At 39.7% G+C, this 15,666-nt stretch overlaps 1 protein-coding gene across 1 annotated transcript; it reads left to right on the top strand.

Annotated features, from left to right (window-relative positions):
* Nucleotides 1-12,790: 12,790 nt before the first annotated feature.
* Nucleotides 12,791-13,959, top strand: LOC114578328 (protein PYRICULARIA ORYZAE RESISTANCE 21-like). Its single transcript, XM_020834571.2, has 3 exons — nt 12,791-12,942; nt 13,129-13,210; nt 13,291-13,959. Exons 1-3 carry the CDS (start codon nt 12,931-12,933, stop codon nt 13,782-13,784), a joined length of 588 nt encoding a protein of 195 aa, XP_020690230.1. The 5' UTR covers nt 12,791-12,930; the 3' UTR covers nt 13,785-13,959.
* Nucleotides 13,960-15,666: the final 1,707 nt, after the last annotated feature.

The following is a 15,666-nucleotide window of genomic DNA, read 5'->3' as shown; positions in this document are numbered from 1 at the left end:
TCTCTTCGTTCTGCTTATATCTTCTTCATGCGACTCTTCTCATCTCTGCTCTCTATATTTATCTTTATACTGCTTGTTGCTAATAGTATCTTACCCAGGGGCGGAACCAGCTTCAATTTTGAGGGGGGGGGGGGGGGGCAAATAACACATGAAAATTTAAATATTAATAAAATAATATTATATGTCTATATATTACGAAATTTTAAAAAAAAGTTTAAGCAAAGAAAAATAAAAAAAATGTGTAATTAAACTGTCATGAAAGCTTTGAAAGAAAATATTAGAACTAAATGTAAAGAAATATATAGATATTTTAGTGGCAAGTTAGACATATATATTTAGGAGGGCAAATTTTTTTAGGAGGGGCAAATTTTTTTTACCTACTATTAAAAAAAAAATTTTTTGAAGGGGGAAAAAAATTTTTTTTGAACGGGGAGCGGGGGCACGGCGCCAGTCAGAGAGCGATGACTAGCGGATAAGTTACGGGGGTAGAAGACACTCGGAGCTGGGAGATTGAAGGGTAAAAACAGCCGACACCTCTTAATGAGCAATAAGACCCCCGCTGGACGCTTATTGACCGCAATCTTGTGTCCGCTCTGCTATCCACAATCTCACCCGCCATCTTGCCATATGTCATTACGCTTCGCACCGCTCACGACGTTTGGACAACCCTCGAGCGAAGACTTCAGCCCACGAATAGATCTAGGGTAATTCAGCTCAAAAACGAGCTACACCAGATACAGCTGCAAGATCAGACTATATCCCAGTATCTTGATCAAATCAAGAAAATTGTGGACAACATAGCCGCGGCAGGCTCCGCCGTCCACACCGAGGATATTGTTATGTATATCCTCAACGGACTGCCCGCGGCTTACAATCCATTCAAAAAGGCCATCAGGACCTCTCTTCAGCCGATCCAGCTTGATGATCTATACTCTCTTCTAATTAGCGAAGAGATCAATATACAACACCAACAACTTCAAGAAAGTTGTACCTCGGACTCAACGGCGCTCTTCACAAATAGATCCACTAATTACCGCGGCAAACCGAATAAGTTCAGCGGGAAAACCAACTTTCGTCAATCTCCCACGGATCGAGCCTCTTCTTCTGATGTTCAAACGTCTGCAAGAACTTCAAACCAGCGCCTTCAATGCCAGATCTGCGGCAAGACGGGTCACTCAGCACTAAATTGCTGGCACAGGTGCAATTTAACTTACGCCCCTCCATCGAATCAACGGGCTCTTACTGCTCAACAACAGCACACAACAACCAACGACTGGATTCTGGACTCTGGGGCATCTTCCCATCTAACCTCTGACAACAGCAACCTCCAGCAATCCACACCTTACAACGGCTTTGATACGATTTCAGTTGCCAACGGAAGTAATCTATCCATACAGAACTCGGGCCAAGGTCTTCTACCCTTACCCGAGTCCAATAGTAAGCTTAATCTGAAAAACATACTTCACGTTCCGTCAATTTCTCATAATCTTTTATCCGTATCACGATTAACATCTGACAATAACATCTCAATTTCCTTTACCGCTAACGAATTTGTCATTAAGAATCTTCAGGACAATCAGGTTCTTCTCAGGGGCCCAATTCGCAATGGTCTCTTCCACATCAAGGTCCCTTCCAACCATAAAGCTGCTGCTCTTCACACGGTCCAGGAGCCCAAGATTTCCTGGCACGATCGTCTCGGTCATCCAAATGTCGGAAAGCTCCGCAAGCTTGCCACTCAGATCCCTGATATTTCTTCATCTTCTTTTCATTCTGTTTGTATTTCTTGTAGTGTTTCCAAAAGTAAATGTAGTTACCCATTAGAATAGTTTGTGTTCCTCTCCATGCACCCATTTTTTTTGTACAATGTCCTGGTGCTGTATACCCGAGCACTCTCCATTGTGTACCGGAGTGCTCTGAGAATGCATAGTTCGTTGAGAGAAACAACAAAGAGAGGAGCACCGTAGCGCTCTAGATTGGTGCCACTATGTAGTACTGCAACACAATGGGTTTGAGTTATGCAGTAGCGTTAGATAGATCAGGATCAGAAGTTTGAGCGCCGCAACGCTTTGAGTCGGACTAAATAGTTATCTATCTCATATTTCTTAAAGGTAGCGTCTCTTGTTGTTATTAACTTGTCGATCTTTCTGTTCTGTTTTGTGGGTGATAATAATGCAAGAGAAGAAGCAAGTAGAGAGTGAGAGAGAAGAGAGATATGTACTTATTTGATATTTCTACTAATTTTCATAGTGAATTTCTTGGTGTGGTGTGACTTTGTGATTTTTTCCTGATTTTGAAAATTTTCACATTAAATCTTGACGTCCTTTACTTTCTTGTTTGTTTTGTTTCATTGTTTACTTGCATCCCCAACAAGGCTCTATGGTTTGAGTGGCTCTTGTTGCCTTATATTTATTGGTGTGAAAAACTTTTGTTTTAGTGGAAGATGACTGACGTGATAGAATTTGATATGATGGGAAAATTGAGATGAAAGCATCAAAACATAAAAAAAGAGTTGAGCTTCAAATTGCTAATGTAACTTTTACTCATTAATTTCACAGGAAAGAGACCTCATTTTACGGCTTTATTTCTGGGTAGGTTTTTCATTACTTTCTAAAATAAATTTATAAACTAAAAATTCTTTTGCAGATGAAAACATTTGATGTAATTGTTGCACGAAGCCCGTGCACACCAGATGAGAATGCCCAAATTTAGTTTTTTACAATAGGAAGGGAAAAAAAGAGGAAAGAAAGTAGATGAGAAGTTCTAAAAGAAGAAGGCATCATGCATCAATCTATATTTTGATTCTTTATCCTTATCCATTGAATGAGAAGAGGAGACAAACCTTTGCCTCAAGGTAGAGTACTAATTTTTCTGTGCGAACGTCGAACGCCGTCCGGAGATCAATGATAATGTGCCTTGTGACCTATGTGCTCAGTACCACAGCTCAATATGGTGACTCGGTACTGCTGACATGACGCATTCTGATTGATCTTCGAATGATATTTTGCGTCCGGTCTCCATGACAAAGAGGAAGATCAGATCCTTCATAGGTTCCGCTACCTCTGTCAAGGCTGCAAGCACTCTCTATCTGCAATAATTACAGTATACCCATTCCTTTGTATATGACTGTCGATTACTCACTGTCTTTGACTGCTAACTATTTCTGACACTATTCCATAACTTATTCTATTAAGACATGCAATACGTATTAATGGATTTGCGTGCTAGTTGGGCCTTGCCGGGAGAAGCTGGCGGCTAGGCCCAACTGAAAAGTGCAGGCGGGCTTTCTACTGGTCTGCCATTTGGCGGCCCGCAATAGAATTGATTCGAGATCTTCTCGAGGAAAATATTCTGCAAAGGTAAGTCCAATCTGTGAGTTGAAGAAGACAAGGCATCTAAGCTCATTAGCTGCTCTGCTAACTAATGAAGGCGCTTGCAATAATAATGTTGGTTGTCTTATTAATATTTCTTGGTTTATAATAAGAGGGCAATAATTGTGACATTTGGTGGAACAAAAACTTGACTGTGGCCCCCACCATACCATTAAAAGTCTACACCAACTCATTACGAGAAGAGCAAACAAATATATTCATTCCACATCAAATAAGATATTATTTGTTTCGAAAGATTGTAGTTTGATTTTTTTTAAAGGATAATAATTGTTATTTTTGTAAAGGAATAATCGTTTAATATATTTTTTATGTATTACAGTAAAATTAAACATAATTTATAAAAATTTATCATGATTATTGATAATATATTGTATTTGACAAAATTGTCTCAAGATATCCTAGCATCATGTTTATGAACAAGCTTACAAATTATTAGATTTGCTTTGAAATTAATGTTACATATACAATAGTCTCTTAAGTACATAACTTGAACTTGGAAAGCTGGATAGTAAGGATGGAGATCAGCCACATTAAAAGTGGAAGCCGTGCCAAATTCAGGTGGTAGTTCAATGACGTATGCGTTGTCATTGATTTTCTGTGTAACTGGAAATGGCCCAACTTTTCGACGACCCAATTTAGAATATGTGCCCGGTGTGAGACGCTCTCGGCGAAGACGTACCATAACCAGGTCACCTGGTTTGAAAAGTTTCTGGCGGCGATGAGCATCAGCATCAGCCTTATATTTTTCATTGGAAGAGATAAGCTTTTGTCGCACATCATGTAGCAGCTGAGTAAATTGCTCCACAACTTGAGATGCACTGCGGCTGTGGCATTTTGGTAGGACAGCAACATCAACTATATGATTTGGTAGCTTTGTATAAACAATACTAAATGGTGATAGCCCTGTGGAGCGATTGGCCATGCTGTTGTAAGCAAATTCTGCTTGGCTAAGAATTTCATCCCACAATTTAGGGTGTTCCTGAACTAAACACCTTAGCATATTTCCCAAAGTCCGGTTTACTACCTCGGTTTGGCCATCGGATTGTGGGTGATAAGCGGAGCTCAAATTAATATCTGTTTTAAATCTTTTCCACAATTCGCGCCAAAAGTGGATGATAAATTTAACATCGCGGTCAGATGTTAGACTTCGCGGAATGCCATGCAACCGAACGATTTCATTGAAAAATAAGCGAGCAATGTTAAGGGCGTCAAATGTTTTTTTGCAAACAATGAAATGTGTCATTTTGGAAAATCTATCTACGACAACCATGATCGAATCGTTACCTCTTTTTGTGCCTGGCAGTCCCAGGACGAAATCTAAGCTGAGATCTTCCCAAATTGTAGTCGGCACGGGAAGAGGTAGGTACAACCCAGTGTTTTGCTTGCCGCCTTTGTAAGCTTGACAAACCGAGCATCTCTCCACGAATCTTGAAAAAACGACTTTGAAGCTGCTCCAGAGTCTTTTTGCGTCCGACGTGGGCGGCGAGACCTCCAGAATGGAGCTCACGGATTAGTTGATGGTGCCATGAGGAGTCAGGGATACACAAACAATTGTTTTTGAATAGGTACCCGTGCCGAATGGAATAATCTCCATGGCAATTTGTTTTCAAACAATCGGTCCATATTTCACCAAAGTCCTTATCAGATTCATACAGCTCTTGGAGACACTGTAGCCCGGTGATTTCAGTTTAAAGTTGGATGAGTAAGGTAGACTGCCTGCTCAGAGCATCAGCAACCCGGTTTTCTGTGCCCGATTTGTGTTTGAGAACAAAGGTAAAACGCTGTAAGAATAGAATCCAACGAGCGTGCATGCGATTGAGCGTCTTTTGGTTGTTAATATATTGCAAAGCTTTATGATCACTATGTAGCACAAAATCTTGATGCAATAAATAGTGTTCCCACTGTTTTAGAGCACGGATGACAACGTATAATTCCTGCTCGTACACGCTCCATTTTTGCCGGGCTGGACAGAGCTTCTCGCTGAAAAACTCTACGGGTTTACTTTGTTGCATTAGGACTGCACCAATACCCGTGGCGGAGGCATCCGTTTCTACAGTAAATGGCTTGTCAAAATCTGGTAGCACTAGAACTGGGGCTGAGGAAAGAGCCGCTTTGATGGCTTCGAAGCTGCTCTGCTGAGCATCCGTCCACAAGAATTGTTTCAATTTGAGACTGTCAGTAAGGGGGGCTGCGATGATACTGAATCCCCGAATAAAACGGCGGTAGAAGTTCGCCAAACCATGGAAACTACGAACATCAAAAAAAGATTGCGGAGTTGGCCATTCTGAGATTGCTCGGACCTTTTGAGGATCAGCCCGGATGCCGTCTGCAGATATAATAAAACCCAGAAAATAGACCATGTCGGTGGCAAACTGACATTTGTGCAAGTTCAAATAGAGCTTGTTTTGTTGCAAAACTTCGAAAATCTGTTGCAAATGCTTCAAATGTTCACCAAATGTAGTACTAAAAATCAATATATCATCAAAGTACACTACACAACATTTGTTTAAAAATGGCTTCAAAATTTCATTCATTAATCTCATGAATGTGGACGGTGCATTGCATACCCCGAAGGGCATAACTCGCCATTCATATAAACATTGCCGGGTCTTGAAAGCGTTCTTCCATTCGTCGCCGGGGCGGATACGAATTTGATGGTAGCCGCTTCGGAGATCTAATTTGGAGAAGACAACCGATCCAGCTAGCTTCTCTAGTAACTCATCGACTCGGGGAACAGGAAACCTGTATTTAATTGTAATCTTGTTGATGGCTCTGCTATCCATACACATCCTCCATGTCCCGTCTTTCTTCGGCACTAGTAGTGCAGGAACTGCACAAGGGCTCAAGCTCCGTTGAATAAGTTTCTTTTCTAGCAAATCATCTACAATTTGTTGAAGAACCATATGCTCTTTTGGGCTCAATCGATAATGTGATACGTTAGGAAGAGTGGCACCTGGAATTAAGTCAATCTGATGTTGCAAAGCTCTGAGCGGTGGTAAAGAGGCGGGCAGAGTGTCTGGGGCAATGTCCGCAAACTGATGGATCAGTTTCTGCACCTCTGGCGAGATATTGATCATGCCACTATTAGTACTTTGTTCCCTGACAACCAAAGCTAATAATATTGACCGCTCCTTACTACAATTGAGGAGTGAATACCCTGAGACCATGTGCATAACCGTTGTTTGATTCTTTGTTTGCCCACTGCCATCATTTGAATGGGGAAGTAATCAGAGACGTTTGCCCTTCCACTCGAATGAATACGAGTTTGATCTCCCATCGTAAAGTGCCCCAACGTCGAATTGCCACGGTCTTCCTAGAATAATGTGACACACGTCCATGTCAATGATGTCGCACAATACTTCACAGATTTAGTGCTTCCCAATCGAAAATGTAACTCGGCACATTTCGGACACTAGAATGTCCATTCCTTTTTTTACCCAACTGATTTTGTAAGGATGTGAGCTTTTGGTTGTTTTAAGTTGCAAGGCCTGCACCACCGACTGAGCAATGACGTTCTCGGTACAACCGCTATCAATCAACAAGTCGCACACCTTGCCGTTGATAGTGCACCTAGTCTTAAAAACAACATTGCGTTGGGAATTTGTTTGTTGTCGCGGGGCCAACAACATCCTCACCATGACACAAATCAATGGCTCACCCACATCCGGGGCTACATCTTCTAGCTCAGGTTCTTCCTCTTCTGCTTCGCCCTGTGCCTCATCGGTCTCGGCGGTGGTTAAGTGCAATTGCTGCCTATTGGGACACTCATTGGACTTGTGTCCCACTTGAAAACACCGAAAGCACTTAATGGGGTTTGGTCTAGCATAAGGGTTCTCACGGATGGGTGCCTTCATTTTCTGTTGTGACTTTGGGTCTGTTGCAGCTCCTGATGACTAACCCGATTGAATGTGCTGAGGTGTAGGCATTATGGCTGGAGATCCCACAGGCGTTTTAGCAAATGAATTTGCTGATTTAGCATTATCGGCAATGTGCTCTGCATATTGGCGCCTAGTCGTGTGCTGTTTGTATCCCCACGCCAATTGAATTTCAGCCTTTAGAGCAAAATTAACCGCCTGTGATAGAGATCAAACAGAGTTTAGTTCTAACTTATCTTGAATAGCTTCTTTGAGCCCCCCCAATATACCTGGCAACAATTTGATTAGTATTTTCCCTGAGGTTGTCTCTTGCGCTAAGGCGATAAAACTCCTCGGAGTACTCACTCACAGTTCTGTTTGCCTGACTGCAATGTTGATACTGGAGATATAGCATCTGTTCATAATCTGTGGGTAAGAAGTGTGATCGAAGAAGTTGCTTCATCCGATACCAGCTACGGACCGGTCCGCGACCTTCCCTTCTGCGCATCTGCAAAAGTTGTAGCCACCAAGCACTAGCACCCCCCTTCAGGCGACATGCTACGTACTTAACCTGCTTCGCCGGTTCGATCTCCATATATTCAAAGAATGTTTCCACCGACCTTTCCCAATCCAGGTAATCTTCAATGTGTAAACGGCCATCAAAAAATGGGATGTTAAGTTTTACCCGAAATTCTCCCTGGTGGCGATTGTTCGGCATCCCGTCCCGTCTTCGTCCAGTTCGAATCGGACCAATGTCTCCTTCCGAATAAGACATGTTCTCCATTGCAAGTTGTTCTGGATCATCTTCTTCCGAATCAATGATCTCGGCAGCATGTGGTACTCGTCTCCGTCCGTGTTCCCGATTACGAGCATATCTGCCTTCAACCATTGCTGATGGAGTGTGTAGCCGGTTAATCCGGTTTCCTCCCAATTCATTCTTGAGAGCCTGAAACTCTCGCCGCATATCTACAGACAATCGGAAGAGGTCCGAAGTTACCTCATCCATCCTCTTGCTCAGGCTGATATGGGCATCCCATAACGCGTCAAGACTGCGATCGTCGTCGCCAGTCCCTCGTTTGCTGTTATCCGCCATTCCCAAAGCACCGGGCTCTGATACCAAAACTGATGTAGGTAATCGGAAGGGAATGCAGTGAACAACGAACGAATGAAACAGTTACGAACACAAGCCAAATTTCAGGCGAAATAAAAGGTTGTATATCTTTTCTGCCTCTTCTATCAGGTTTGCTTACACTATATAATACCAGCTGAACACAACAGCTGTAAGAGGTAACTGGTGATAAAAGGTTAACCTGTACTATGTAATAACAAAAAGGGTAACTATAGTAGTGGAGAATAAAACGTGGTGCAGGCTAATAGAAATATAATACTAGCATAACAGGAAATAGGTAGAATACTCCCTTGGCTTATGATGCACCGCATCAGAATAGTTAAGTTATTTTTCTTACAACAACATCACAACCAACTTTATAAAATGCTGCAGCTATCTCAATCAGAAACTTAGTAGTACTATTATGTATTACAATAAAATTAAACATTATTTTAAAAATTTATCAAGATTATTGATAATATATTATATTTGACAAAACTGCCTCAAGATATCTTGGCATAATGTTTATGAACACGCTCACAAATTATTAGATTTGCTTTTAACTTAATGTTACATATACAATAGTCTCTTAAGTACATAACTTGAACCTGGAAGGTTTGTGCTTACCTAACAGATTGGTGTGTACTTTTGGTTTCTCTTTGATGTCGAAGAAACAAATTTGAAAGCGATTGAATGAGTACCAGTGATGCGAGATCATCTCAAAGCTGGCAAGACGAATCCTCCTTGTAAGCGTGCTCCAGTGCAAGAGTATGGCATGAATGAAGGCGCATCCGGAAGGTATGGTACAGTAGAGAGAAGATCCTTGAAATCTCTGAGCTGATGCCCGAAGAAGCTAAAGAAAAGACATTTCGAGCGTCTGTTTGTCAATTTATAAAGCTTGAAGATATGCTCTTCATTTGGATCAAAAGTATGTGTCGTGTTAATTTATTTGTACCGCTCTCTCTCCCCATTGCCAAAGAAAAAAATCGCCTCCATCCTTTCAAATTCGAACACAGATTTTAAGGCATCCTAGTAATGGTCGAGCCAATTCATAGCACGTTGAGGTTTGCAAAAGATGCTCCTTCATGGAGAGGGAGCACAAGTCAACAAGGACAATCTAGAGTTGTTAGCAGTGTTAAAGGTTTTATCAAGATTATCGAGCAATATGATCTTGATAACAATTATAATATGGATGAGGCTGGGATATTGTTTATTCTACTTCAGAGATATGACCTACTTATGCCAAATGACGACATTTCCACCCCCATGGGTAAGAGAAAAGACAAAGATTGAGTCTCTCTTATCGTCTACACAAATGCCACGAGAACTGATTAGAAGATTTTCTGCGCTTTGATTGGAAAGCTAAAAGGGGCAAGCTTGTATCAAGGACTAGCAATGGTCAATTAAATATTTCAATCAAGCAAAAGCATGGATGGATAAGAAAACTTGTTGGAAATGGTTCAATGAGGTGTTTTCTCCCGAAGTGAAAAATCATACCGGATGTTGCGTTCTTTTGCTAATGGACAATGTTCCTGATCATTTTGAAGCTTTCGAACGGGGATATATCCGGATAGTTTTCTTATCCATTAGCAACAGAACGCAACATGTGATATGGGAATAATCGAAGCTCGAAAGAAACGATACAAGTATTTATATTCAAGAATGTCCTTAATTTTTACAAACTTGATGAGGAGAAGAATTGTAAGGAGCAAGGGTAGCAATTACGCCGAGGAACTACTAGGGTTTGTTACAAAAATCCAACACACTTGCTTGATGCAACAAACTATGTGAAAACTTCTTGGGATTCTGTAGCGTTAAGCTCGATAAAAAACTCCTTTATCAAGACAGAGATAATGACATTAGAGCAGATATTGATGTGAGTGATAAAGATAATGATTTGGGCACCAATGTTTTATAAACCATGAAAAGTTTAAATATTTCTATCGATCCTATAGAATTGGAAGATTTCGTTCATGGAGACGATGATATCAACGAAAAATATGCTGTTGTCATATTGGAAGATGTTTAGGAACTTTTAAGTGAATGAAAATTTATGGAACTGAGCATGATGATGATCTGAATCCTCAAAAGCTGAGTGCCAGTTTAGAAAATATTGTTGCATTTTAGGGCTTTGAGTCTTTCCAAAAATAGGTTGGTAACTTAGAGGATCAACTACTCTACCCTAAGGTGCAAGGTATAAGCCAGAGAAACATTCGATAATCTTAGACAATCATTTGAATTATTTTAGAGAAAGATTCAGGTGGTAACCCTCAATGTTAGACATAAGAAACTGAAAAACTTACGACAAATAACCATTCATAACATGTTCAACTTTTAAACCTTACCCTAATTTTTTTGTTAAATTTTTGCGTACTTAACAAGGATGCTTACTTAAACAGGTGCATTCTTAAGCGACAAGTTACTATGAAGAGCTTGTAATGCACTAATGTCAAAATAAATCTAATGAATTGTAAGCCCATCATGATAATTTTTTTCCTTTTCTATTAGTTCATAATAAATTTTAAGAAAACATGTGACAATATTGCCAAAGTTTTAAGGTCAAAATAATATTTTAAAATTTACATGAAAGTTAATAATTTTTTTATATTTATAAGTATTAATCTTTTGCTATGTTTTCTTGTAACCTAGAAATAATGCTAGGATTTATTGCTGGCACGATATTACAAATCGACTTGATCAAATACTAGAAAAATTCCATAATAAATTTTAGAATATTTTAAACTCTGATTTTAACAAACTTATAGTAATTCTGAAAGTCTCGATGAAACCCATCGACATCAAAAGTGATGTGATTAGAGTCCAAATGATCTCAATTCAAGCATTTTAAGTTCAATAAAAAGCTTTGGGACATTATTTGGAGCATTAAACGATCTCCAATTCTCACATCTTGTAATTAAATTGAGTGTCATTGAGAGAATAATCTTGCAAGCCCAATATTGCTTAATTCTATCATTATTAAGGCAATTACATACTAAAGGGATGGTCCATGATTGACATAATTAATGCGAGCCATCTAATGGAGTGTTTCAAAATTTGACTATATTTACATGATAAGTTATTATAAAAAATCAATAAATATGCACACTCTTTTAGATAAAGGGGGCTTGTAGCTTGAACTCTTTTCTTAAGATTTAAGAGAGCTCAAAGGCTTAATGAATCATGATTCTCCAACCGAGCATCACCTTTGTGACTTTCATAATCGGATCGAAAACAACCATTAGAAGATAGCCCAGCCAATGTCATAAAATAACCCTCATCCAACTACAATAATTTGATTAGGATCGCATGATTATGGTCCTCTAGCAATCATGCCCTACTTTGATCATTCGGGTACCTTTGCCTAATTATAATTCTTTGACCACTGTCACTTGACTTCGTTCCTTTAACTATTGGCACCCGTCTACAGCCTTCCAACCATTGTCTCACGCTGCTACATTCCTCTAATCATCTTCATATGACCATGATATTCCAATCACTATAATTGAAAGACAACCAAATAAATAATAAACAATCTCTTGAAGTAAAATCCAATATCATAAGACTATTTCAACCTTCACCATAGAATCCATTTTACAGTTTTTGTCTACTAAATTGTATCAACACCTTGCCTAATCATGATAAATTAAGGACATCATTTGTAACCGATAGTAAACACAGTGTAATCATTTTAATTTGGTCAATCCTCATATTTTTGTCCTTTTTTCATATTTTCCACCTCAAAACTTCGGCAGGCGGGAGACTAATCGAAGGCCGAGCGGGTAAATCAAAAAGATGTATAAGCTCAACGGGATAACGATGCTCAACGGGACAATGTAGCTCGACGGGACAACATACGACGGGGCAACGGACGATGTAGCTCGAAGGGACGACGGATGACGGATGACGGATGACGGACGAAGAAGCTCAATGGGATCATGGAAGATGGGACGATGGACGGCTTCAACAGAGATAGACGAGACGACTGATGACAGAGCACGAGTAGGTCGACGTAGCTCAGGACGATGCTCAACGACAGAGGTCGGGAAGTAGCTCGAGGAGTAGCTAGCTCGATGTGAGACGAGCTCAACTCGAGTTCGAGCTCGATATTTGACAGTAGAGCTCGACTTGAACACCCCTTGGCTTTGCACCCCTATGCGTGGAACAATTATTACGTCCTCCGACCGAATGCAGAGAAACATTCGGTCGCAGGAAAAAATCGCGCGGTACCGAGGTGTACCGAATTTTTCAAAAAACTCGGTACACCTCGGTATTTTTGCCTGCGACCGAATGTTTCTCTCATTCGGTCGACCGAACCAAATAAAACTTTCTATGCGTGAGAGTCATGTTCCCCGCGTGAAAAGCCTACGTACATACGCATTGGCCGCATGCGTCAATCCATCCCATTGGATGATAGCTATGCACTACCTTCCAACCTACCGTCATTTGAGTCCATATTGGAAACGTCACCTTCTTTCCCTTCCCCTTTCGTCTTCACAAAGAGCTTTCCCTCTGACAGTCTCCTTTCTCTGTCTCGTTCCCCTTCTTTCCCTCTAACATATCTGCTTCATTGGAGCTTCCCATGGCAGGAAAGGTACTCTCTCTCTTCTACTCTTAATTGATTCTATCTCTTCTGTTTTCTCTATAATTTTTCTGCTAGTTGCATTATTAATCCATTGCTTAGGGAACTTCTTAATCTGCCTTGATGGATTTTGCTATTTTGAACTTAAGCTACTAAACGAATTCATTAAGTAAATTAACTATAAAAACATTGTCACAGATCTCCACATTAATCTTGACCGTTGACCTCGATTGTTACATCTGTTCTAAGAAGATCAAGAAGACCATTTGCAAACTCCAAGGTAAGTATTACCAACTTAATTCATTCATTCTCATCTACTTATTAAAACTCTAATTGCTTGTTCATTTAATTAAAATTAAGCCCAAGAGAAAATCGAGAGGATCACCTATGATGAGAAGAACAATACTGTAACGATTTCTGGGTTCTTTGATCCTCAAAAATTAAAGAAGAAGCTCTTATGCAAAGCCTGTAAGGTGATTAGGGACATTAAGATCAAAGAGGAGGAGAAGCCAAAGGAGAAAGAGAAGCCTAAGGAGCAGGAGAAGCCCAAGGAGAAGCCGAAGGAGCCGGAAAAACCCAAAGAAAAGGAGAAGCCTAAGGAGAAGGAGAAGCCCAATCCCGAGCCGGTTCAACAGTGCCAGCCCTTCTGGCCTGTCTATCCAGCCTTCCCGACCTGCTGCTGGCGACCGTGCTATGAGCAATATTATGGCGGCTGCCGGTGCTCATCCTGCGGAATGCCCATCGGGTGGACGGCGCCGCCACCGCCACCTGCTGGACGCTACATGACCGTCCCCTCCTCATCCACCTGTCAGTTCTTCTGCGAGGAGGATCCTTCTTCATGTATCATTATGTAATCATGAATATTGATGTCTTTCTTAAGGGAGTAAATTTTTCTTCTTCTTCTTCTTAATTTTACGTTCAACTGTCCTGTCGTCCCTTTCATCTGTTCATCTCCCTAAACCATCATTAATAACTTAATGATGTATGCCAATTTCATAATAATATGATTTCTTTGTTTGATTAGATAAATTTTGCACTAATTAATTAATTAATGATGCTTAGCCTTTGATTAACCTTTCGACTTGCGTGAGTCTCCTAAATTTTATTAGCATTAATTCCTTTTTGTTAGCCACGATTTGAATGCGATAGGTACGTGTAGGTAAGGAGGAGGATTAAAAATATATTTACATATTTTTAAAAATTTCGATGATTTAGAAAGATAAATTTAAAAATTAGTTGATGATGATGTGATTTGAATATAAGTTTTCATTATGATGTGATTAGGAATTAAATTAATTTTTAGTAATTGTTGATTAGATAAGCATCAACGATTAATATTCGTTAATAATGATAAGATTTTCATGTGATTTTTCAATGTGATATGCTACGTGTCAATAAATTTATTAATTTTAGCATATTTTAATGAGCATAACTATATATATATATATAAATACCACCAGCTATATTTTTAGTACACGATAAAATTGTTCGTTAATATAGAAAAAAAGTTGATTAGTGAGTTGATGTAACAAATAAGAATGATAAAATGGAAGTAAGACGAATTAAAGAATAATTAATTGAAGAATGATTACATTCATTGTCAAACTTAATATTTTGATATTTAGGGATGATCAGAGTAAATATAAATTAAAAAAAAAAATCAGAGTAAATAGATTTTTTTTTTTTAATGTTTGTGTTACAAACTTACAACTACATTTCTCTCTAACTTTCTTGTCAACAAAAAATAAAGAAGGAACATATCATCTTCTTATTTTTATCCTTCAAAATTATTGTAATTGATGTCACTAAAAAATCGGCTTGGTCAGGCATGAATCTCGATACAAATGTAAAGTAGAAACTTTCAAAAATTAAATTCAGGACCTTCCAAACTTCGATTTAAACAAACTTATAGTCAAATTGAACACCTCAAGGAGGCAAACTCAACGACACTAAATTCAATCCAATCTAAGCCCAAATAGGCCCAAATCAAAGGACTAAAACATATTTGAGGACTTCAAAGCATTAATTAGATGGCTAAATGATATCTAAATATGACATGCTTATAGCCGAATCAAGCTGCTCGACTAGAAGAATCCAATGAGCCTAATATAGCTTAATTATGATGTTGTTATGACATATAAATGTTTGAGGAACATTGCATACTAGAGGGAATTAATATCAACCGTTTGATGGAACACTCCAAATTTGTCCTAGATTTTCTCCATATGTACTAAGCATGTCACTCTAAGAAAACTATAAATAGATCATCATTCTTCATATGAAGAGAGTGACAAATAGAGGAAAAGATTAACCAGGGAGCTCTCTTGCATTTTGCAGCCAACACCACTGCTAGATCTCTTTTCGACCACCGTTGTCTGCCGACTAGGGTCCCCATGACCTCCGTCGCCCGTCGTCTACAGTCCCTTCGACCACCGTCACAAATCGACTATCATCCCTCTAACCATCATTGCTAGCCAATTACGGTCCCTCCAACCATCGTCGCCTGATTACGGTTCTTCTGACCACCATTACACGACTATGGTCCTTCCGACCACCATCATCAACTACAGTCACTTCGACAATCGTTGCTTGAGTACTATCCTTCCAACCTTCATCATCCCCTATCGTCGTCGACAATGGTCCCTCTGACCTCCTTCTCCCACTGATAATAATCCCTCCAACCTTCATCGCATGCTGACTACGGTCCTTCCAACCACCATCCCTAGTTGATTACGG

Source organism: Dendrobium catenatum, unplaced genomic scaffold, assembly GCF_001605985.2.
Source record: "Dendrobium catenatum unplaced genomic scaffold, ASM160598v2 fragScaff_scaffold_905, whole genome shotgun sequence".
NCBI classification, from domain to species: domain Eukaryota; kingdom Viridiplantae; phylum Streptophyta; class Magnoliopsida; order Asparagales; family Orchidaceae; genus Dendrobium; species Dendrobium catenatum.
This window is presented reverse-complemented; position numbering and strand designations above follow the sequence as displayed.